A 24,597-nucleotide genomic window follows, 5' to 3' on the forward strand; every position below is an offset into this window, starting at 1 on the left:
AACCTAAACTAACCTAACCTAACCTGACCCGTTGGGAAAGTTTACTCTCAAATAGTGCTTGAAGCATATCACTTATGGAAGAATAGGTATGTGTATGTGGGTGGGTTGAGCCATTCTTTTGTCTGTTTCCTTGCGCTACCTTGCTAAAGCGGGAGACAGTGACAAAGTATCATAAAAAAAATTAAATATATATATATATGTAATATATATATATATATATATATATATATATATATATATATATATATATATATATATATATATATGGGAAGTGAGTCAGTTGTTGTTCGCTGATGATACAGCGCTGGTGGCTGATTCATGTGAGAAACTGCAGAAGCTGGTGACTGAGTTTGGTAAAGTGTGTGAAAGAAGAAAGTTAAGAGTAAATGTGAATAAGAGCAAGTTTATTAGGTACAGTAGGGTTGAGGGTCAAGTCAGTTGGGAGGTGAGTTTGAATGGAGAAAAACTGGAGGAAGTAAAGTGTTTTAGATATCTGGGAGTGGATCTGGCAGCGGATGGAACCATGGAAGTGGAAGTGAATCATAGGGTGGGGGAGGGGGCGAATATTCTGGGAGCCTTGAAGAATGTGTGGAAGTTGAGAACATTATCTCGGAAAGCAAAAATGGGTATGTTTGAAGGAATAGTGGTTCCAACAATGTTGTATGGTTGCGAGGCGTGGGCTATGGATAGAGTTGTGCGCAGGAGGATGGATGTGCTGGAAATGAGATGTTTGAGTGGTTTGATTGAGTAAGTAACGTAAGGGTAAGAGAGATGTGTGGAAATAAAAAGAGCGTGGTTGAGAGAGCAGAAGAGGGTGTTTTGAAATGGTTTGGGCACATGGAGAGAATGAGTGAGGAAAGATTGACCAAGAGGATATATGTGTCGGAGGTGGAGGGAACGAGGAGAAGAGGGAGACCAAATTGGAGGTGGAAAGATGGAGTGAAAAAGATTTTGTGTGATCAGGGCCTGAACATGCAGGAGGGTGAAAGGAAGGCAAGGAATAGAGTGAATTGGAGCGATGTGGTATACCGGGGTTGACGTGCTGTCAGTGGATTGAATCAAGGCATGTGAAGCGTCTGGGGTAAACCATGGAAGGCTGTGTAGGTATGTATATTTGCGTGTGTGGACGTACGTATATACATGTGTATGGGGGTGGGTTGGGCCATTTCTTTCATCTGTTTCCTTGCGCTACCTCGCAAATGCGGGAGACAGCGACAAAGCAAAAAATATATATATATATATATATATATATATATATATATATATATATATATATATATATATATATATTTATCCCTGGGGATAGGGGAGAAAGAATACTTCCCACGTATTCCCTGCGTGTCGTAGAAGGCGACTAAAAGGGAAGGGAGCAGGGGGCTGGAAATCCTCCCCTCTCGTTTTTTTTTTTCTCTTTTTTTTAATTTTCCAAAAGAAGGAACAGAGAAGAGGGCCAGGTGAGGATATTTCCTCAAAGGCCCAGTCCTCTGTTCTTAACGCTACCTCGCTGTCGCGGGAAATGGCGGATAGTATGAAAAAAAAAATATATATATATATATATATATATATATATATATATATATATATATATATATATATATATATATTCTATTTCTATCTATTTTGCTTTGTCGCTGTCTCCTGCGTTTGCGAGGTAGCGCAAGGAAACAGACGAAAGAAATGGCCCAACCCACCCCCATACACATGTATATACACACATGTCCACACATGCAAATATACATACCTATACATCTCAATGTACACATATATATACACACACAGACACATACATATATACCCATGCACACAATTCACACTGTCTGCCTTTATTCATTTTCATCGCCACCACGCCACACATGGAATACCATCCCCCTCCCCCCCTCATGTGTGCGGGGTAGCGCTAGGAAAAGACAACAAAGGCCTCATTCGTTCACACTCAGTCTCTAGCTGTCATGCAATAATGCCCGAAACCACAGCTCCCTTTCCACATCCAGGCCCCACACAGCTTTCCATGGTTTGCCCCAGACGCTTCACATGCCCTGATTCAATCCACTGACCACGTCAACCCCGGTATACCACATCGATTCAATTCACTCTATTCCTTGCCCGCCTTTCACCCTCCTGCATGTTCAGGCCCCGATCACTCAAAATCTTTTTCACTCCATCTTTCCACCTCCAATTTGGTCTCCCAATTCTCCTCGTTCCCTCCACCTCCGACACATATATCCTCTTGGTCAATCTTTCCTCACTCATTCTCTCCATGTGCCCAAACCATTTCAAAACACCCTCTTCTGCTCTCTCAACCACGCTCTTTTTATTTCCACACATCTCTCTTACCCTTACATTACTTACTCGATCAAACCACCTCACACCACACATTGTCCTCAAACATCTCATTTCCAGCACATCCACCCTCCTGCGCACAACTCTATCCATAGCCCACGCCTCGCAACCATACAACATTGTTGTAACCACTATTCCTTCAAACATACCCATTTTTGCTTTCCGAGATAATGTTCTCGACTTCCACACATTCTTCACGGCTCCCAGGATTTTCGCCACTTCCCCCACCCTATGATTCACTTCCGCTTCCATGGTTCCATCCATATATATATATATTTTTTTTTTTCATACTATTCGCTATTTCCCGCATTAGCGAGGTAGTGTATATATGTATATATATATGTATATATATATATATATATATATATATATATATATATATATATATATATATATATATATATATATATATTTTATTTTTTTTTTTTTTCATACTATTTGCCATTTCCCACGTTAGTGAGGTGGCATTAAGAACAGAGGACTGAGCCTTTGAAGGAAATCCTCACTTGGCCCCCTTCTCTGTTCCTTCTTTTGGAAAATTTAAAATGAGAGGGGAGGATTTCCAGCATCCTGCTCCCTCCCCTTTTAGTCGCCTTCTACGACATGCAAAGAATACGTGGGAAGTATTCTTTCTCCCCTGTCCCCAGGGATGTGTGTGTAAATGTATTAAAGTATATATTGTTTATCGTGCTGTCAGTGGGGCCTGAATGTGGAAAGGGAGCTGTGGTTTTGGTGCATTATACATGACAGCTAGAGACTGAGTGTGAACGAATGTGGCCTTTGTTATCTTTTCCTAGTGCTACCTCACATGCATGCGGGGGGAAGGGGGTTGTCTTTTCATATGTGGAGGGATGGCGACGGGAATGAATAAAGGCACCAGGTATGAACTATGTATATATTTTATATATTTTATATATTTATATATATATATATATATATATATATATATATATATATATATATATCCTTACTTCTTCATACCACCACTCACTACCCTTTCTAATCAACCCACCTCCCACGCTTCTCATGCCTCAAGCATCTTTTGCGCAAGCCATCTCTGCTTCCCTAAATACATCCCATTCCTCCCCCACTGCCCTTACCTCCTTTGTTCTCACCTTTTTCCATTCTATACTCAGTCTCTCCTGGTACTTCCTCACACAAGTCTCCTTCCCAAGCTCACTTACTCTCACCATTCTCTTCACCCCAACATTCTTTCTTCTTTTCTGAAAACCCCTACAAATCTTCACCTTCGCCTCCACAAGATAATGATCAGACATCCCTCCAGTTGCACCTCTCAGCACATTAACATCCAAAAGTCTCTCTTTCATGCGCCTATCAATTAATACATAATCCAATAACGCTCTCTAGCCATCTCTCCTACTTACATACGTATACTTATGTATATCTCACTTTTTAAACCAGGTATTCCCAATCACCAGTCCTTTTTCAGCACATTATTAGTGAAAGAAAAAAGAGAGGCCTTTGGGCGATTGTTGCAGGGAAAAAATGCAAATGAGTGGGAGATGTATAAAAGAAAGAGGCAGGAGGTCAAGAGAAAGGTGGAAGAGGTGAAAAAGAGGGCAAATGAGAGTTGGGGTGAGGGAGTATCATTAAATTTTAGGGAGAATAAAAAGACGTTTTGGAAGGAGGTAAATAAAGTGCATAAGACAAGGGAGCAAATGGGAACTTCAGTGAAGGGGGCTAATGGGGAGGTGATAACAAGTAGTGGTGATGTGAGAAGGAGATGGAGTGAGTATTTTGAAGGTTTGTTGAATGTGTTTGATGATAGAGTTGCAGATATAGGGTGTTTGTGAGAAGGAGATGGAGTGAGTATTTTGAAGGTTTGTTGAATGTGTTTGATGATAGAGTGGCAGATATAGGGTGTTTTGGTCGAGGTGGTGTGCAAAGTGAGAGGGTTAGGGAAAATGATATGGTAAACAGAGAAGAGGTAGTAAAAGCTTTGCGGAAGATGAAAGCCGGCAAGGCAGCAGGTTTGGATGGTATTGCAGTGGAATTTATTAAAAAAGGGGGTGACTGTATTGTTGACTGGTTGGTAAGGTTATTTAATGTATGTACGATTCATGGTGAGGTGCCTGAGGATTGGCGGAATGCTTGCATAGTGCCATTGTACAAAGGCAAAGGGGATAAGAGTGAGTGCTCAAATTACAGAGGTATAAGTTTGTTAAGTATTACTGGTGAATTATATGGGAGGGTATTGATTGAGAGGGTGAAGGCATGTACAGAGCATCAGATTGGGGAAGAGCAGTGTGGTTTCAGAAGTGGTAGAGGATGTGTGGATCAGGTGTTTGCTTTGAAGAATGTATGTGAGAAATACTTAGAAAAGCAAATGGATTTGTATGTAGCATTTATGGATCTGGAGAAGGCATGTGATAGAGTTGATAGAGATGCTTTGTGGAAGGTATTAAGAATATATGGTGTAGGAGGCAAGTTGTTAAAAGCAGTGAAAAGTTTTTATCGAGGATGTAAGGCATGTGTACGTGTAGGAAGAGAGGAAAGTGATTGGTTCTCAGTAAATGTAGGTTTGCGGCAGGGGTGTGTGAAGTCTTCATGGTTGTTTAATTTGTTTATGGATGGGGTTGTTAGGGAGGTGAATGCAAGAGTTTTGGAAAGAGGGGCAAGTATGCAGTCTGTTGTGGATGAGAGAGCTTGGGAAGTGAGTCAGTTGATGTTCGCTGATGATACAGTGCTGGTGGCTGATTCATGAGAGAAACTGCAGAAGCTGGTGACTGAGTTTGGTGAAGTGTGTGAAAGAAGAAAGTTAAGAGTAAATGTGAATAAGAGGAAGGTTATTAGGTAAGTAGGGTTGAGGGTCAAGTCAATTGGGAGGTAAGTTTGAATGGTGAAAAACTGGAGGAAGTAAAGTGTTTTAGATATCTGCGAGTGGATCTGGCAGTGGATGGAACCATGGAAGCAGAAGTGAATCATAAGTTGGGGAGGGGGCAAATATTCTGGGAGCCTTGAAGAATGTGTGGAAGTCGAGAACATTATCTCGGAAAGCAAAAATGGGTATGTTTGAAGGAATAGTGGTTCCAACAATGTTGTATGGCTGCGAGGTGTGGGTTATGGATAGAGTTGTGTGCAGGAGGGTGGATGTGCTGGAAATGAGATGTTTGAGGACAATATGTGGTGTGAGGTGGTTTGATCGAGTAAGTAATGTAAGGGTAAGAGAGATGTGTGGAAATAAAAAGAGGGTGTTTTGAAATGGTTTGGTCACATGGAGAGAATGAGTGAGGAAAGATTGACCAAGAGGATATATGTGTCGGAGGTGGAGGGAACGAGGAGAAGTGGGAGACCAAATTGGAGGTGGAAAGATGGAGTGAAAAAGATTTTGTGTGATTGGGGCCTGAACATGCAGGAGGGTGAAAGGCGGGCAAGGAATAGAGTGAATTGGAATGATGTGGTATACCGGGGTCGATGTGCTGTCAATGGATTGAATCAGGGCATGTGAAGCGTTTGGGTAAACCATGAAAAGTTCTGTGGGGCCTGGATGTGAAAAGGGAGCTGTGGTTTCGGGCATTATTACATGACAGCTAGAGACTGAGTGTGAACGAATGGGGCCTTTGTTGTCTTTTCCTAGCGCTACCTCGCACACATGAGGGGGGATGGGGATGTCTTTCCATGTGGGGCGAGGTGGCGATGGGAATAAATAAAGGCAGACTATGAATTATGTACATGTGTATATATGTATATGTCTGTGTGTGTGTATATATGTGTGTACATTGAGATGTATAGGTATGTATATTTGCTTGTCTGGACGTGTATGTATATACATGTGTATGGGGGTGGGTTGGGCCATTTCTTTCATCTGTTTTCTTGCGCTACCTCGCAAATGCGGGAGACAGCGACAAAGTAAAATATAAAATAATATATAGATAATATATATATATTATTTTATACATACCTATAAGGCAAGGAATAGAGTGAATTGGATCGATGTGGTATACCGGGGTCGACGTGCTGTCAGTGGATTGAATCAGGGCATGTGAAGCGTCTGGGGTAAACCATGGAAAGCTGTGTGGGGCCTGGATGTGGAAAGGGAGCTGTGGTTTCGGGCATTATTGCATGACAGCTAGAGACTGAGTGTGAACGAATGAGGCCTTTGTTGTCTTTTCCTTGCGCTACCCCACACACATGAGGGGGAAGGGGGATGGTATTCCATGTGTGGCAAGGTGGCAATGGGAATGAATAAAGGCAGACAGTGTGAATTGTGTGCATGGGTATATATGTATGTGTCTGTGTGTGTATATATATGTGTACATTGAGATGTATAGGTATGTATATTTGTGTGTTTGGACTTGTGTGTATATACATGTGTATGGGGGTGGGTTTGGCCATTTCTTTCATCTGTTTCCTTGCGCTACCTCGCAAACACGGGAGACAGCGACAAAGCAAAATAAATAAATAAAATGTATATAAATATATATATATATATATGGTGAAGAGCTTGTTGATTTATGTGCTGAAAAAGGACTGATGATTGGGAATACCTGGTTTAAAAAGTGAGATATACATAAGTATACTTATGTAAGTAGGAGAGATGGCCAGAGAGCGTTATTGGATTACGTGTTAATTGACAGGCGTGCGAAAGAGAGACTTTTGGATGTTAATGTGCTGAGAGGTGCAACTGGAGGGATGTCTGATCATTATCTTGTGGAGGCTAAGGTGAAGATTTGTATGGGTTTTCAGAAAAGAAGAGTGAATGTTGGGGTGAAGAGGATGGTGAGAGTAAGTGAGCTTGAGAAGGAGACGTGTGTGAGGAAGTACCAGGAGAGACTGAGTACAGAATGGAAAAAGGTGAGAACAATGGAAGTAAGGGGAGTGGGGAGGAATGGGATGTATTTAGGGAATCAGTGATGGATTGCGCAAAAGATGCTTGTGGCATGAGAAGAGTGGGAGGTGGGTTGATTAGAAAGGGTAGTGAGTGGTGGGATGAAGAAGTAAGAGTATTAGTGAAAGAGAAGAGAGAGGCATTAGGACGATTTTTGCAGGGAAAAAATGCAATTGAGTGGGAGATGTATAAAAGAAAGAGACAGGAGGTCAAGAGAAAGGTGCAAGAGGTGAAAAAAGGGCAAATGAGAGTTGGGGTGAGAGAGTATCATTAAATTTTAGGGAGAATAAAAAGATGTTCTGGAAGGAGGTAAATAAAGTGCGTAAGACAAGGGAGCAAATGGGAACTTCAGTGAAGGGCGCAAATGGGGAGGTGAAAACAAGTAGTGGTGATGTGAGAAGGAGATGGAGTGAGTATTTTGAAGGTTTGTTGAATGTGTTTGATGATAGAGTAGCAGATATAGGGTGTTTTGGTCGAGGTGGTGTGCAAAGTGAGAGGGTTAGGGAAAATGATTTGGTAAACAGAGAAGAGGTAGTGAAAGCTTTGCAGAAGATGAAAGCCGGCAAGGCAGCAGGTTTGGATGGTATTGCAGTGGAATTTATTAAAAAAGGGGGTGACTGTATTGTTGACTGGTTGGTAAGGTTATTTAATGTATGTATGACTCATGGTGAGGTGCCTGAGGATTGGCGGAATGCGTGCATAGTGCCATTGTACAAAGGCAAAGGGGATAAGAGTGAGTGCTCAAATTACAGAGGTATAAGTTTGTTTAGTATTCCTGGTAAATTATATGGGAGGGTATTGATTGAGAGGGTGAAGGCATGTACAGAGCATCAGATTGGGGAAGAGCAGTGTGGTTTCAGAAGTGGTAGAGGATGTGTGGATCAGGTGTTTGCTTTGAAGAATGTATGTGAGAAATACTTAGAAAAGCAAATGGATTTGTATGTAGCATTTATGGATCTGGAGAAGGCATATGATAGAGTTGATAGAGATGCTCTGTGGAAGGTATTAAGAATATATGGTGTGGGAGGAAAGTTGTTAGAAGCAGTGGAAAGTTTTTATCGAGGATGTAAGGCATGTGTATGTGTAGGAAGAGAGGAAAGTGATTGGATCTCAGTGAATGTAGGTTTGCGGCAGGGGTGCGTGATGTCTCCATGGTTGTTTAATTTGTTTATGGATGGGGTTGTTAGGGAGGTAAATACAAGAGTTTTGGAAAGAGGGGCAAGTATGAAGTCTGTTGGGGATGAGAGAGCTTGGGAAGTGAGTCAGTTGTTGTTCGCTGATGATACAGCACTGGTGGCTGATTCATGTGAGAAACTGCAGAAGCTGGTGACTGAGTTTGGTAAAGTGTGTGGAAGAAGAAAGTTAAGAGTAAATGTGAATAAGAGCAAGGTTATTAGGTACAGTAGGGTTGAGGGTCAAGTCAATTGGGAGGTGAGTTTGAATGGAGAAAAACTGGAGGAAGTGAAGTGTTTTAGATATCTGGGAGTGGATCTGGCAGCGGATGGAACCATGGAAGCGGAAGTGGATCATAGGGTGGGGGAGGGGGCGAAAATTCTGGGGGCCTTGAAGAATGTGTGGAAGTCGAGAACATTATCTCGGAAAGCAAAAATGGGTATGTTTGAAGGAATAGTGGTTCCAACAATGTTGTATGGTTGCGAGGCGTGGGCTATGGATAGAGTTGTGCGCAGGAGGATGGATGTGCTGGAAATGAGATGTTTGAGGACAATGTGTGGTGTGAGGTGGTTTGATCGAGTGAGTAACGTAAGGGTAAGAGAGATGTGTGGAAATAAAAAGAGCGTGGTTGAGAGAGCAGAAGAGGGTGTTTTGAAGTGGTTTGGGCACATGGAGAGGATGAGTGAGGAAAGATTGACCAAGAGGATATATGTGTCGGAGGTGGAGGGAACAAGGAGAAGAGGGAGACCAAATTGGAGGTGGAAAGATGGAGTGAAAAAGATTTTGTGTGATCGGGGCCTGAACATGCAGGAGGGTGAAAGGAGGGCAAGGAATAGAGTGAATTGGAGCGATGTGGTATACCGGGGTTGACGTGCTGTCAGTGGATTGAATCAAGGCATGTGAAGCGTCTGGGGTAAACCATGGAAAGCTGTGTAGGTATGTATATTTGCGTGTGTGGACGTATGTATATACATGTGTATGGGGGGGGTTGGGCCATTTCTTTCGTCTGTTTCCTTGCGCTACCTCGCAAGTGCGGGAGACAGCGACAAAGCAAAAAAAAAAAAAAATATATATATATATATATATATATATATATATATATATATATATATATATATATATATATATATTTATCCCTGGGGATAGGGGAGAAAGAATACTTCCCACGTATTCCCTGCGTGTCGTAGAAGGCGACTAAAAGGGAAGGGAGCAGGGGGCTGGAAATCCTCCCCTCTCGTTTTTTTTTTCTCTTTTTTTTAATTTTCCAAAAGAAGGAACAGAGAAGAGGGCCAGGTAAGGATATTTCCTCAAAGGCCCAGTCCTCTGTTCTTAACGCTACCTCGCTGTCGCGGGAAATGGCGGATAGTATGAAAAAAAATATATATATATATATATATATATATATATATATATATATATATATATATATATATATATATATATATATATATATATTCTATTTCTATCTATTTTGCTTTGTCGCTGTCTCCTGCGTTTGCGAGGTAGCGCAAGGAAACAGACGAAAGAAATGGCCCAACCCACCCCCATACACATGTATATACACACATGTCCACACATGCAAATATACATACCTCTACATCTCAATGTACACATATATATACACACACAGACACATACATATATACCCATGCACACAATTCACACTGTCTGCCTTTATTCATTTCCATCGCCACCACGCCACACATGGAATACCATCCCCCTCCCCCCCCTCATGTGTGCGGGGTAGCGCTAGGAAAAGACAGCAAAGGCCTCATTCGTTCACACTCAGTCTCTAGCTGTCATGCAATAATGCCCGAAACCACAGCTCCCTTTCCACATCCAGGCCCCACACAGCTTTCCATGGTTTGCCCCAGACGCTTCACATGCCCTGATTCAATCCACTGACCACGTCAACCCCGGTATACCACATCGATTCAATTCACTCTATTCCTTGCCCGCCTTTCACCCTCCTGCATGTTCAGGCCCCGATCACTCAAAATCTTTTTCACTCCATCTTTCCACCTCCAATTTGGTCTCCCAATTCTCCTCGTTCCCTCCACCTCCGACACATATATCCTCTTGGTCAATCTTTCTTCACTCATTCTCTCCATGTGCCCAAACCATTTCAAAACACCCTCTTCTGCTCTCTCAACCACGCTCTTTTTATTTCCACACATCTCTCTTACCCTTACATTACTTACTCGATCAAACCACCTCACACCACACATTGTCCTCAAACATCTCATTTCCAGCACATCCACCCTCCTGCGCACAACTCTATCCATAGCCCACGCCTCGCAACCATACAACATTGTTGTAACCACTATTCCTTCAAACATACCCATTTTTGCTTTCCGAGATAATGTTCTCGACTTCCACACATTCTTCACGGCTCCCAGGATTTTCGCCACTTCCCCCACCCTATGATTCACTTCCGCTTCCATGGTTCCATCCATATATATATATATTTTTTTTTTTCATACTATTCGCTATTTCCCGCATTAGCGAGGTAGTGTATATATATATATATATATATATATATATATATATATATATATATATATCCCTGGGGATAGGGGAGAAAGAATACTTCCCACGTATTCCCTGCGTGTCGTAGAAGGCGACTAAAAGGGAAGGGAGCGGGGGGCTGGAAATCCTCCCCTCTCGTTTTTTTTTTTTTTTTTTTTTTTTTTTTTTTTTTTTTTCCAAAAGAAGGAACAGAGAAGGGGGCCAGGTGAGGATATTCCCTCAAAGGCCCAGACCTCTGTTCTTAGCGCTACCTCGCTAATGCGGGAAATGACGAATAGTATGAAAAAAAAAAAAAAAAAAAAATATATATATATATATATATATATATCCTTACTTCTTCATACCACCACTCACTACCCTTTCTAATCAACCCACCTCCCACGCTTCTCATGCCTCAAGCATCTTTTGCGCAAGCCATCTCTGCTTCCCTAAATACATCCCATTCCTCCCCCACTGCCCTTACCTCCTTTGTTCTCACCTTTTTCCATTCTATACTCAGTCTCTCCTGGTACTTCCTCACACAAGTCTCCTTCCCAAGCTCACTTACTCTCACCATTCTCTTCACCCCAACATTCTTTCTTCTTTTCTGAAAACCCCTACAAATCTTCACCTTCGCCTCCACAAGATAATGATCAGACATCCCTCCAGTTGCACCTCTCAGCACATTAACATCCAAAAGTCTCTCTTTCATGCGCCTATCAATTAATACATAATCCAATAACGCTCTCTGGCCATCTCTCCTACTTACATACGTATACTTATGTATATCTCACTTTTTAAACCAGGTATTCCCAATCACCAGTCCTTTTTCAGCACATTATTAGTGAAAGAAAAAAGAGAGGCCTTTGGGCGATTGTTGCAGGGAGAAAATGCAAATGAGTGGGAGATGTATAAAAGAAAGAGGCAGGAGGTCAAGAGAAAGGTGGAAGAGGTGAAAAAGAGGGCAAATGAGAGTTGGGGTGAGGGAGTATCATTAAATTTTAGGGAGAATAAAAAGACGTTTTGGAAGGAGGTAAATAAAGTGCATAAGACAAGGGAGCAAATGGGAACTTCAGTGAAGGGGGCTAATGGGGAGGTGATAACAAGTAGTGGTGATGTGAGAAGGAGATGGAGTGAATATTTTGAAGGTTTGTTGAATGTGTTTGATGATAGAGTTGCAGATATAGGGTGTTTGTGAGAAGGAGATGGAGTGAGTATTTTGAAGGTTTGTTGAATGTGTTTGATGATAGAGTGGCAGATATAGGGTGTTTTGGTCGAGGTGGTGTGCAAAGTGAGAGGGTTAGGGAAAATGATATGGTAAACAGAGAAGAGGTAGTAAAAGCTTTGCGGAAGATGAAAGCCGGCAAGGCAGCAGGTTTGGATGGTATTGCAGTGGAATTTATTAAAAAAGGGGGTGACTGTATTGTTGACTGGTTGGTAAGGTTATTTAATGTATGTACGATTCATGGTGAGGTGCCTGAGGATTGGCGGAATGCTTGCATAGTGCCATTGTACAAAGGCAAAGGGGATAAGAGTGAGTGCTCAAATTACAGAGGTATAAGTTTGTTAAGTATTACTGGTGAATTATATGGGAGGGTATTGATTGAGAGGGTGAAGGCATGTACAGAGCATCAGATTGGGGAAGAGCAGTGTGGTTTCAGAAGTGGTAGAGGATGTGTGGATCAGGTGTTTGCTTTGAAGAATGTATGTGAGAAATACTTAGAAAAGCAAATGGATTTGTATGTAGCATTTATGGATCTGGAGAAGGCATGTGATAGAGTTGATAGAGATGCTTTGTGGAAGGTATTAAGAATATATGGTGTAGGAGGCAAGTTGTTAGAAGCAGTGAAAAGTTTTTATCGAGGATGTAAGGCATGTGTACGTGTAGGAAGAGAGGAAAGTGATTGGTTCTCAGTAAATGTAGGTTTGCGGCAGGGGTGTGTGAAGTCTTCATGGTTGTTTAATTTGTTTATGGATGGGGTTGTTAGGGAGGTGAATGCAAGAGTTTTGGAAAGAGGGGCAAGTATGCAGTCTGTTGGGGATGAGAGAGCTTGGGAAGTGAGTCAGTTGTTGTTCGCTGATGATACAGTGCTGGTGGCTGATTCATGAGAGAAACTGCAGAAGCTGGTGACTGAGTTTGGTGAAGTGTGTGAAAGAAGAAAGTTAAGAGTAAATGTGAATAAGAGGAAGGTTATTAGGTAAGTAGGGTTGAGGGTCAAGTCAATTGGGAGGTAAGTTTGAATGGTGAAAAACTGGAGGAAGTAAAGTGTTTTAGATATCTGCGAGTGGATCTGGCAGTGGATGGAACCATGGAAGCAGAAGTGAATCATAAGTTGGGGAGGGGGCAAATATTCTGGGAGCCTTGAAGAATGTGTGGAAGTCGAGAACATTATCTCGGAAAGCAAAAATGGGTATGTTTGAAGGAATAGTGGTTCCAACAATGTTGTATGGCTGCGAGGTGTGGGTTATGGATAAAGTTGTGTGCAGGAGGGTGGATGTGCTGGAAATGAGATGTTTGAGGACAATATGTGGTGTGAGGTGGTTTGATCGAGTAAGTAATGTAAGGGTAAGAGAGATGTGTGGAAATAAAAAGAGGGTGTTTTGAAATGGTTTGGTCACATGGAGAGAATGAGTGAGGAAAGATTGACCAAGAGGATATATGTGTCGGAGGTGGAGGGAACGAGGAGAAGTGGGAGACCAAATTGGAGGTGGAAAGATGGAGTGAAAAAGATTTTGTGTGATTGGGGCCTGAACATGCAGGAGGGTGAAAGGCGGGCAAGGAATAGAGTGAATTGGAATGATGTGGTATACCGGGGTCGATGTGCTGTCAATGGATTGAATCAGGGCATGTGAAGCGTTTGGGTAAACCATGAAAAGTTCTGTGGGGCCTGGATGTGAAAAGGGAGCTGTGGTTTCGGGCATTATTACATGACAGCTAGAGACTGAGTGTGAACGAATGGGGCCTTTGTTGTCTTTTCCTAGCGCTACCTCGCACACATGAGGGGGGATGGGGATGTCTTTCCATGTGGGGCGAGGTGGCGATGGGAATAAATAAAGGCAGACTATGAATTATGTACATGTGTATATATGTATATGTCTGTGTGTGTGTATATATGTGTGTACATTGAGATGTATAGGTATGTATATTTGCTTGTGTGGACGTGTATGTATATACATGTGTATGGGGGTGGGTTGGGCCATTTCTTTCATCTGTTTTCTTGCGCTACCTCGCAAATGCGGGAGACAGCGACAAAGTAAAATATAAAATAATATATAGATAATATATATATATTATTTTATACATACCTATAAGGCAAGGAATAGAGTGAATTGGATCGATGTGGTATACCGGGGTCGACGTGCTGTCAGTGGATTGAATCAGGGCATGTGAAGCGTCTGGTGTAAACCATGGAAAGCTGTGTGGGGCCTGGATGTGGAAAGGGAGCTGTGGTTTCGGGCATTATTGCATGACAGCTAGAGACTGAGTGTGAACGAATGAGGCCTTTGTTGTCTTTTCCTTGCGCTACCCCGCACACATGAGGGGGAAGGGGGATGGTATTCCATGTGTGGCAAGGTGGCAATGGGAATGAATAAAGGCAGACAGTGTGAATTGTGTGCATGGGTATATATGTATGTGTCTGTGTGTGTATATATATGTGTACATTGAGATGTATAGGTATGTATATTTGTGTGTTTGGACTTGTGTGTATATACATGTGTATGGGGGTGGGTTTGGCCATTTCTTTCATCTGTTTCCTTGCGCTACCTCGCAAACACGGGAGACAGCGACAAAGCAAAATAAATAAATAAAATGTATATAAATATATATATATATATGGTGAAGAGCTTGTTGATTTATGTGCTGAAAAAGGACTGATGATTGGGAATACCTGGTTTAAAAAGCGAGATATACATAAGTATACTTATGTAAGTAGGAGAGATGGCCAGAGAGCGTTATTGGATTACGTGTTAATTGACAGGTGTGCGAAAGAGAGACTTTTGGATGTTAAATGTGCTGAGAGGTGCAACTGGAGGGATGTCTGATCATTATCTTGTGGAGGCTAAGGTGAAGATTTGTATGGGTTTTCAGAAAAGAAGAGTGAATGTTGGGGTGAAGAGGATGGTGAGAGTAAGTGAGCTTGAGAAGGAGACGTGTGTGAGGAAGTACCAGGAGAGACTGAGTACAGAATGGAAAAAGGTGAGAACAATGGAAGTAAGGGGAGTGGGGAGGAATGGGATGTATTTAGGGAATCAGTGATGGATTGCGCAAAAGATGCTTGTGGCATGAGAAGAGTGGGAGGTGGGTTGATTAGAAAGGGTAGTGAGTGGTGGGATGAAGAAGTAAGAGTATTAGTGAAAGAGAAGAGAGAGGCATTTGGACGATTTTTGCAGGGAAAAAATGCAATTGAGTGGGAGATGTATAAAAGAAAGAGACAGGAGGTCAAGAGAAAGGTGCAAGAGGTGAAAAAAGGGCAAATGAGAGTTGGGGTGAGAGAGTATCATTAAATTTTAGGGAGAATAAAAATATGTTCTGGAAGGAGGTAAATAAAGTGCGTAAGACAAGGGAGCAAATGGGAACTTCAGTGAAGGGCGCAAATGGGGAGGTGAAAACAAGTAGTGGTGATGTGAGAAGGAGATGGAGTGAGTATTTTGAAGGTTTGTTGAATGTGTTTGATGATAGAGTAGCAGATATAGGGTGTTTTGGTCGAGGTGGTGTGCAAAGTGAGAGGGTTAGGGAAAATGATTTGGTAAACAGAGAAGAGGTAGTGAAAGCTTTGCAGAAGATGAAAGCCGGCAAGGCAGCAGGTTTGGATGGTATTGCAGTGGAATTTATTAAAAAAGGGGGTGACTGTATTGTTGACTGGTTGGTAAGGTTATTTGATGTATGTATGACTCATGGTGAGGTGCCTGAGGATTGGCGGAATGCGTGCATAGTGCCATTGTACAAAGGCAAAGGGGATAAGAGTGAGTGCTCAAATTACAGAGGTATAAGTTTGTTTAGTATTCCTGGTAAATTATATGGGAGGGTATTGATTGAGAGGGTGAAGGCATGTACAGAGCATCAGATTGGGGAAGAGCAGTGTGGTTTCAGAAGTGGTAGAGGATGTGTGGATCAGGTGTTTGCTTTGAAGAATGTATGTGAGAAATACTTAGAAAAGCAAATGGATTTGTATGTAGCATTTATGGATCTGGAGAAGGCATATGATAGAGTTGATAGAGATGCTCTGTGGAAGGTATTAAGAATATATGGTGTGGGAGGAAAGTTGTTAGAAGCAGTGGAAAGTTTTTATCGAGGATGTAAGGCATGTGTACGTGTAGGAAGAGAGGAAAGTGATTGGTTCTCAGTGAATGTAGGTTTGCGGCAGGGGTGTGTGATGTCTCCATGGTTGTTTAATTTGTTTATGGATGGGGTTGTTAGGGAGGTAAATACAAGAGTTTTGGAAAGAGGGGCAAGTATGAAGTCTGTTGGGGATGAGAGAGCTTGGGAAGTGAGTCAGTTGTTGTTCGCTGATGATACAGCGCTGGTGGCTGATTCATGTGAGAAACTGCAGAAGCTGGTGACTGAGTTTGGTAAAGTGTGTGGAAGAAGAAAGTTAAGAGTAAATGTGAATAAGAGCAAGGTTATTAGGTACAGTAGGGTTGAGGGTCAAGTCAATTGGGAGGTGAGTTTGAATGGAGAAAAACTGGAGGAAGTGAAGTGTTTTAGATATCTGGGAGTGGATCTGGCAGCGGATGGAACCATGGAAGCGGAAGTGGATCATAGGGTGGGGGAGGGGGCGAAAATTCTGGGGGCCTTGAAGAATGTGTGGAAGTCGAGAACATTATCTCGGAAAGCAAAAATGGGTATGTTTGAAGGAATAGTGGTTCCAACAATGTTGTATGGTTGCGAGGCGTGGGCTATGGATAGAGTTGTGCGCAGGAGGATGGATGTGCTGGAAATGAGATGTTTGAGGACAATGTGTGGTGTGAGGTGGTTTGATCGAGTGAGTAACGTAAGGGTAAGAGAGATGTGTGGAAATAAAAAGAGCGTGGTTGAGAGAGCAGAAGAGGGTGTTTTGAAGTGGTTTGGGCACATGGAGAGGATGAGTGAGGAAAGATTGACCAAGAGGATATATGTGTCGGAGGTGGAGGGAACAAGGAGAAGAGGGAGACCAAATTGGAGGTGGAAAGATGGAGTGAAAAAGATTTTGTGTGATCGGGGCCTGAACATGCAGGAGGGTGAAAGGAGGGCAAGGAATAGAGTGAATTGGAGCGATGTGGTATACCGGGGTTGACGTGCTGTCAGTGGATTGAATCAAGGCATGTGAAGCGTCTGGGGTAAACCATGGAAAGCTGTGTAGGTATGTATATTTGCGTGTGTGGACGTATGTATATACATGTGTATGGGGGGGGTTGGGCCATTTCTTTCGTCTGTTTCCTTGCGCTACCTCGCAAGCGCGGGAGACAGCGACAAAGTATAATAAATAAAAATAAAAAAAAATATATATATATATATATATATATATATATATATATATATATATATACATATATATATATATATATATATATATATATATATATATATATATATATACATATATATATATATATATATATATATATGTGTGTGTGTGTGTGTATACACACACACCCACATGCACTCATTTTCCTGTTAAGAGAGGGGTTATATAAGTGAAAGGTCCGAGACAATTTTTCTCACTTTTTGTCAAAGTTATGCATATTGATCTTTTCTGATGTCCATGGAGGATGATAATAATCATCCCCACCTTTGGAGGGATGTAATTGTTTAAGGATTTTTAAAGCTTTCATCTTTGTTCTTCAGACTTGCCTCATAAGATTTTTCCAAGGCAAAAATCTAGAAATAGGAATCACCTTTGGTTGAGTTCAAGATAAAGAAAGCATCTATAGAATCTGATATATAACTAATGAAAAGAATAGTTATGTGGAATATCTAACACTCATTACTTGTGGTTTGCAGCAGTATCTTAGCATTACATAATGCTGCATTGCCCTAAATAAGACAGTATACTTGAATACCCTTTACTCATTTTAGCTGGATTTTGAGCTGGTGTGGTTAAAGTACACACATTTTGTAGGTACCAACACACAAGAGATATTGTGGCTTGCAAGCGATTGCCTCTTATTTCTTTGTCGCATGAATCAGGTTGTGGTTCATGAGTGAGTGAATTGAGGGCTCACCTTATGAAGTACTATTTTTGAAACTTTTTATAATGCTTTTTAAGCATTATAACCATCAGGCCACTGACAAGATTAAACCAAGGTGGTTAATCTTTCATCAAAGAAAAGAAATTTCATTGAAGGTCAGGTAGCCATACAAAATACTCAAGTTTGATGTCAATAATTGCATTTTTAAGGAACTTTTCATTAAGCAAATTAGTGATTTTTAGCAAAAGTTCTCAAAATGCTAAAATGTTTGATGTGGAAATCACAAGGTGTTTGTTAATCATAGAGATTGTATTGCTATAAAGGAAATCTTTGTTTTAAATTTTCCAAGTTTCATTGCTTAGCAATGCATCAATCAGCACGTATCAATTACTGTGAGCAAGATCGTTAATTGAAATGAGAAACTTGTAATATTCTTTATGGATATCAGAGATATTTGATGAAATCTGTTTCAGTGTAGATTATAGCTCATACGTCTGGTCACTGCTTAATTCAGGGATTCATTCTTGGGAAGCTCAGCCTAATTGAAACCCTGAACAGTAGTTTAGATTTTTCACAGTATTCAGTAGGGTAATGGGGCTTATGTTTCTGGAGGATATTTCTCAACTAAATTTGCACATGAAAAGTTGAATGAAATGCCAAAAAAATGTACAATAGGATGCAGGTGTATAACTTATCTGAGTATTGAACTGGAGAGCATAAGTTAAAATGCTGTAGTAAAGTAGTATCTAAGAAATAACACCTAGGTGAAGTTGCTTTAGATCTGGTAGGTCAAGGTTATGGTGTCAGTGCCTTGTTGACCAGCACCAAAAGACCACAAAACTTTACCTCCAATCTGATGTTCTTCCTGCTCCTCTTCTTTCCAAAAGTACAATACTCCTTAGGGAATTTCTGTTCTCATGGAGCACCAAAAGCAAAGGAGGTATAATGAGGTATTACAATGTAGACAGTGTGGGTTTATGTCTGCTATAATTTATGTACGTTGGCTAGCTGCCATGGGGCTGCTGCATCTTGTTAGGGATGAAATTTTGCTTGCTATTGCCATGAACTGTAGTATTTTTTAGATGTTTTAATTTTCTGGTGTTTTATATACTTATTTTGTTTATTTCTTCATGAACAACGTACATGATTCTGTATATACCATTGTGGCACTGCAAGTAATTGCTTGTTAGAGCAATTGCTGCATGCAGTTTTTGAAACTTTTTTTTTTTATAAGCACTATATGAGCAGATGATTGGATAGTGGGTCACCGGGAGGCAAGGTGTCAGATGTAACCGTGAATCATAATAGTGTTTTGTAAGAATTAGGGTATTAACCACCACCTTGGTACATGCACATCCTGAGTAATCTTATCAGGAAATTTATTTTATTAATCATGAAAATTGTCTGGTGACATTAGATTTTTTCTTTTAGATTGTTCAAACTCCTTTTCCATTTTGGTTGTGCTTAGTATTTTTAGCCCTGGAAGTTTAAAAGACAAATCTTGGAAACAGATATGCTAAAGTTAGAGAATCTTAGGATAACTAGAATACTATTTGACCAATGAACAGTAATTATGTCATTCCTGAAAACCTATTTTTGTGGCCCAGAGTTCATTAATTAGGTCATTGTTCCTTGTGAATTATTAAGGTTATGTAGATGCCCTGAAAATAACGCAAAATGAATGAATTAGCTTGAGGATGAAAAACTCGTAAATAACTGGTTTAACCTTATTAGAACTCTGTGGTTCCCTAGAACAATTTATAGAACTTTTCCTGCATTCTGGGTCTGATGTTAAACTTCTAGTAGCACTTGTACTTCTAGGTTGCAGCCACAGTGAAAATGTATTAATTCTTACATTAGTTACATGTATTATTAGCCATTTGATTATCCATTATGCATAACATTTGTATATGCGAGCAGTGTAACATACACACATCACGTCTGTTTGTTTCCCAGCTGGCAGGGCGCGTGCTTTGTGACATCAGTTAACTAGTCAACACAACTTGGATGAGACAGAAGGTGAGTAGAGACAAAGCATTATCTTCATGGGATAGGCCCCATCTTTATAGCCTGTTGCCTGAGATAACACCTAGGAAAACTAAATGCATCTATCATAAATTCAGCCTCAAGTTTCTGTCTCTGACAACCACAGTCACGTACTGAAAGAGGAAAAAAATCCCTAATCTGGCTTTTATAGCCTGTTGACTTTCTGACTAGAAAAAGAGCTAACCCAGTTATTGCCTCTTATAGGTTTCTAGCAATTCCTTAAATTTACACAAGCACGTTTGGGCTGCTTGGGATGTATTTCCTCCACTCAGTCAGCCAGCTAATACACCAAAATCATGGCAGTACTCATGATGTTATTGAATTATTGTTGGTTTACACGTGCCTAGAATGAAAAGAAATGGCATGAAACATGGTTATCCCTCAGGCTTATCTGCTTCTGTCTGGATCATTGTAAAGGTCAAGAAAAAATATGAACTGGCAGATTGCCTCTTCTTTTCTGATAAATTGTACCCAAATCTTTTATACATCATATTACATTTCTTGAAAGTTGATACAGTTTGCAATACAAATATTTAGAAGCATTATTTTGTCCATTTACTTCTCCTGGGATTATGTTATGCTAAATTGTCATTACTGATTATATGCCTGAGGAAAATCCAGCAGCATAATGCTGGAATTCCTCCTCTGCATTTTCTCTTTTCATTCTCTTCATTTTAACTCTTTGCCAGTTTATTTTTTTTATTCCTGTGAACTTAAGTTTCCCTGCTGTAGAGTAGGTGAGGCTTGTAAGCTCAGGGATTAAAGTAACATCTTATTTCATCAATATTCAGAAAAAATCTAAGCTTATTTTTTCACTTAATCATGCTAGGTTCTACTTTAAGGGGAATACTATAAGGACAAGTGAAGCCTCAAGTCCTGTGATCAGGGCAGAAGCAGTTTGTCACTTTCTTATATCCTAAACTTGCACATAGTCACAAAACCCTTTCCTTCTTGAATAGCTTGAATACAAGATTTTTTCCTCTTAAATATTTTGGCTAAATAGCAACAGTATTTAAATCCAGCATGGACAGATTGAACCTAAAGAGTTTAGATTGATCTGTCCGTGTGAGGTTGTGGCCTGCCTAAAGGATGGGTGAGGGAAATCCAAGTTTATTGTTGTTGTTGTTGTTGTTGTTGTTGTTGTTGTGTATTTTTGTCATTCATTTTGATTAGCACAACTTCTGATTGGTTCATTTTTTGTAGCTTTGCCCTTTACTGAATAAGTTCAATGGTTTGTCACTTGAGAAAGCATAGCCACTTTGATTTTGTGGTTTGACTTTTGCGAATATTGTCCAGCTGCTATTACTGACACATTATTAGGATGCTATCCCTTCAGCTTAAGGTAAAAGATGGAAAAAAATCCTCATACATTGAATGAATGAATTGTATAAAGTGTTTCGGGACACTTGTAAAACAGGAAGTCATAGTTAATTATACTGTGATTTGGCAAAAGGTGTCTATCTCCAGTTTATCAGGCTGATTGCCCTTGTTACCCTTTTGCAGTAACTTCCCAGTAAGGTAAGGTGAAGGGATTATGGAAGCCTTTTGATAATCATGTTGCTAACACTGTGGATGATCCTTCAACTTATGAATTACCTTAATCATCACTTCAATCTTGAAAAGGTAGATATTAGATATATGATTAATAAGAATAGGTTTTTAAAGAGAAGTTACTGAAATATTGAACTACAGTGAAAAAGTCCTACTCCTTTGATAAGTTACCAAGTAAACTGATAGGCAGAACCTTCTCTTCTGTGTATGTTGAACAGAACCATTTTTGGATCAAGAGCACATGACAGCATACAAGTTTGTAATTTCAAATTCAAAAGTTTTGAACTGTCTTATTGAACATATTGAAACTAGAATGAACAAATATGAGCTTGTTGTAACAATTTTTAGTTCTCAATCAAGTTTAAGGATTTTGGTTCATTTACATAGAGAACATACAAGGTTGCAATTTCGGTTTATGGTAAACATTTTATTACAGTGATTGGGCTGTCTTGAGTGAAAGGAAAACTGGCTTTGAAAAAGAATGAGGGAGTTAGTCATTGCCCCTCAGGTGTTTGTAGACTTTACTTTTAATGGCAGAGGGCTTAAAGGAAGAGGAGAAGATGGGAGAAGGATGAGAATTCGACAGTTTTGTTGTTCAAGGAAAGAAAGACACCATGATTATTTTTGTGTGGCTGTTATGCTTATAGTAAGTATGGGAAGCAGCAGCCAGATTCAAGTCATGGGTCTGAGCCTTGGTGACAAGGACAGTTGCAGACACTTCTCAAGAGAAGTAACGAAAATAATGCCTATAGAATAGGGAAAGGGCAGCAACATCACAGTGGAAAGAGGGGGATGGTATGGAAGGCAATTGATTCTACTTTGGCTACACAAGAAGTGAAGGGAAAGCCACTCCAAACATGTGAATAGTAAGTATTCCATACCAGAATAGATAAGATCTCTGGAGATATGAGAATAGGTGTTCACAAGAGAAATGATTATGGCACCTATACAACACCAGGATAAAATCAAGGACATGGTAATGCCCAGTATGTTTATGGTACTGAAGAGCTGAATTAGGTATTTTGAATTCAACAGAGGGAAACAATTGAAAGAGCTGGAGGAAGAAATAGCATTTTAGCATTATTTATTTGTATATTTGTTTATTCTATATTTTCAAGGCTCCAGTCACAGAGAAAAGTCCACATCAAGGCTGGGCCTTAATTGAAATAGTTATAAAGAGAATTATGAAATGAAAAAAGGAATGACAACAGAAAGTTTTACGAATTTTTAAGAAAGTGAAAAACCTGGCTTTTGAAATGTGCTAGGTCATAGTTATTATTGGGAAAGACATGAGAGAGTAGAGAGTTCCAGAGCTTTGACATGGAGGGAAAGAAGCTGGTATCAAAATGGGCCCACCCTTGAGTTGCTGATGGCCACACAATAATCATGTGATGCAATAGCTTGCCGAGTTTTGTATGGTCTAGCTAGTGGTGTGGTCACACAAGCAGCCAGCTCTTGGGAGCAAAAACTAGAGTAATACCTATAGAAAAGGGAAAGTGAACCAACATTGTGGTGTAGGGCAAGGGGCTCAAGTTTGGAAGTTAGCTTGAGACAGCTTGTAAGGCGAATCACTTTCAACTCAACTCTGTCATTCTGTCATGGAGGCATGAAACTTAATAAGATATTGTGTACCCCACTGAGATATCCTGAACCTGTATGAGATAGCACTCCTGTTAACAAATGGGAAACCTATTGGAAAACAATGGTTGTTGTTTAACAGACAGCTGTCAGTGGAAACGTGTTAAAACAGTGACTTTTGCCAAAGAAACATGTGGCCTCTTTGGATGAGCAAGACTGGAAAAAGGAGAGAGAAATTACAAAAATTATTCAAAAAATTTTCTCTAGTATGACAAATTTCAGTGGCTGAAGACTAGGAAAAAGGTATGGTATTAAGACGTTAGGACACACACACAAAAAATGAGGGATATAGATTTTTTTTATGTTGGTAGGTTTAGCCTTTTCTCTCATGCAAGACAAAGTGTGGACAGGGTCACAAGAAATGAATCATGCAAGTATGTCATCATACCATAGTGGTTTTATTGTTTAAAGTATTGTGGCATTTCAGAACATGAGAAATCACATATATGGATACAGATGATTAATGATGTACAGTGCAGTGTTTTTATGACTGTCGAAGCAGACAGTCCATAACTCTGATAAGATCTCTTGTAATTACACTCAGATCAAGCTAGGTAAGGTTGTTGATTTTACTTGTCTTTTACTGAAGTCTTGTGCACAGCTGTACGTATTTCATCACAGACATTAGCTTACAGTCACTCATGCGGATATATCATTTTGCAGCTTTTTTTCATACTTAGTGAGAGCTCAAGATAAAGATTGAGCTGCTTTGCATATCCATACAGACTTGTTTATGGCTTGTTTGGAATGTAGTAACAGATCTTTATGTATGTGCACAGTTTTTTCATGCCTTTTCAGTCTTTCTTGCCTTAGAGCCATAGAGGAAAATTCCTTGCTTGGTTCCTTTGTCTCTGCCTTCTTTAGGAAAGCAGTAATACTGGACGGGAGGATTTCCACCATTCCATGCATCCCCCCATTCACCTTCATCATGCGGGAGATACTTGGGTAGTGTTCTTTCTCCCCTCTTCCATACATATTGTTATGCATCCTCAGGACCCATTGTATTGGCTTCCCACTGCTTTAGGGTTGTGCTCCAATCAAGAACACTGAAATGATGGACTCCTTTGACCAAAGCAAGAAGTTCCTCAATGAGAATGCATTCCTTTTTGTCCACTGACAGTAATACAGCCCCACCAAAGGTGTCCTTTCACTCATGGCGTAAGCACATGCAAGTGCAGTCCGGTAATGCATCCTCAGGGATACCCTATGTTATCTTACCTTCCTACCCAAGAAACCCCTTCTATGGAGCTCCAGCAATGCTCATGAAGTTTATCATGTCCACAGGGCAGGACTTCAAGTCACAAAGTGTGTTGATATAGTGA

General features: G+C 40.5%; 1 protein-coding gene across 2 annotated transcripts in view; it reads left to right on the top strand.

Annotated features, from left to right (window-relative positions):
• mri (BTB/POZ domain-containing protein mrityu) overlaps positions 1-24,597 on the top strand; it is a 550,707-nt gene that overhangs the window by 441,366 nt on the left and 84,744 nt on the right. Inside the window, exon 12 of one of the 2 annotated variants that reach the window (XM_071664898.1) lies at positions 19,997-20,059. The exons of the other annotated variant lie outside the window; for it this stretch is intronic. Within the exon in view, the coding sequence (XP_071520999.1) occupies positions 19,997-20,029 (33 nt within the window). The 3' untranslated portion in view covers positions 20,030-20,059. The remainder of the gene's footprint in view (positions 1-19,996; positions 20,060-24,597) is intronic. 2 annotated transcript variants of the gene reach the window in all.

This window comes from Panulirus ornatus, chromosome 9 (genome assembly GCF_036320965.1).
Source record: "Panulirus ornatus isolate Po-2019 chromosome 9, ASM3632096v1, whole genome shotgun sequence".
Classification (NCBI taxonomy): Eukaryota; Metazoa; Arthropoda; class Malacostraca; order Decapoda; family Palinuridae; genus Panulirus; species Panulirus ornatus.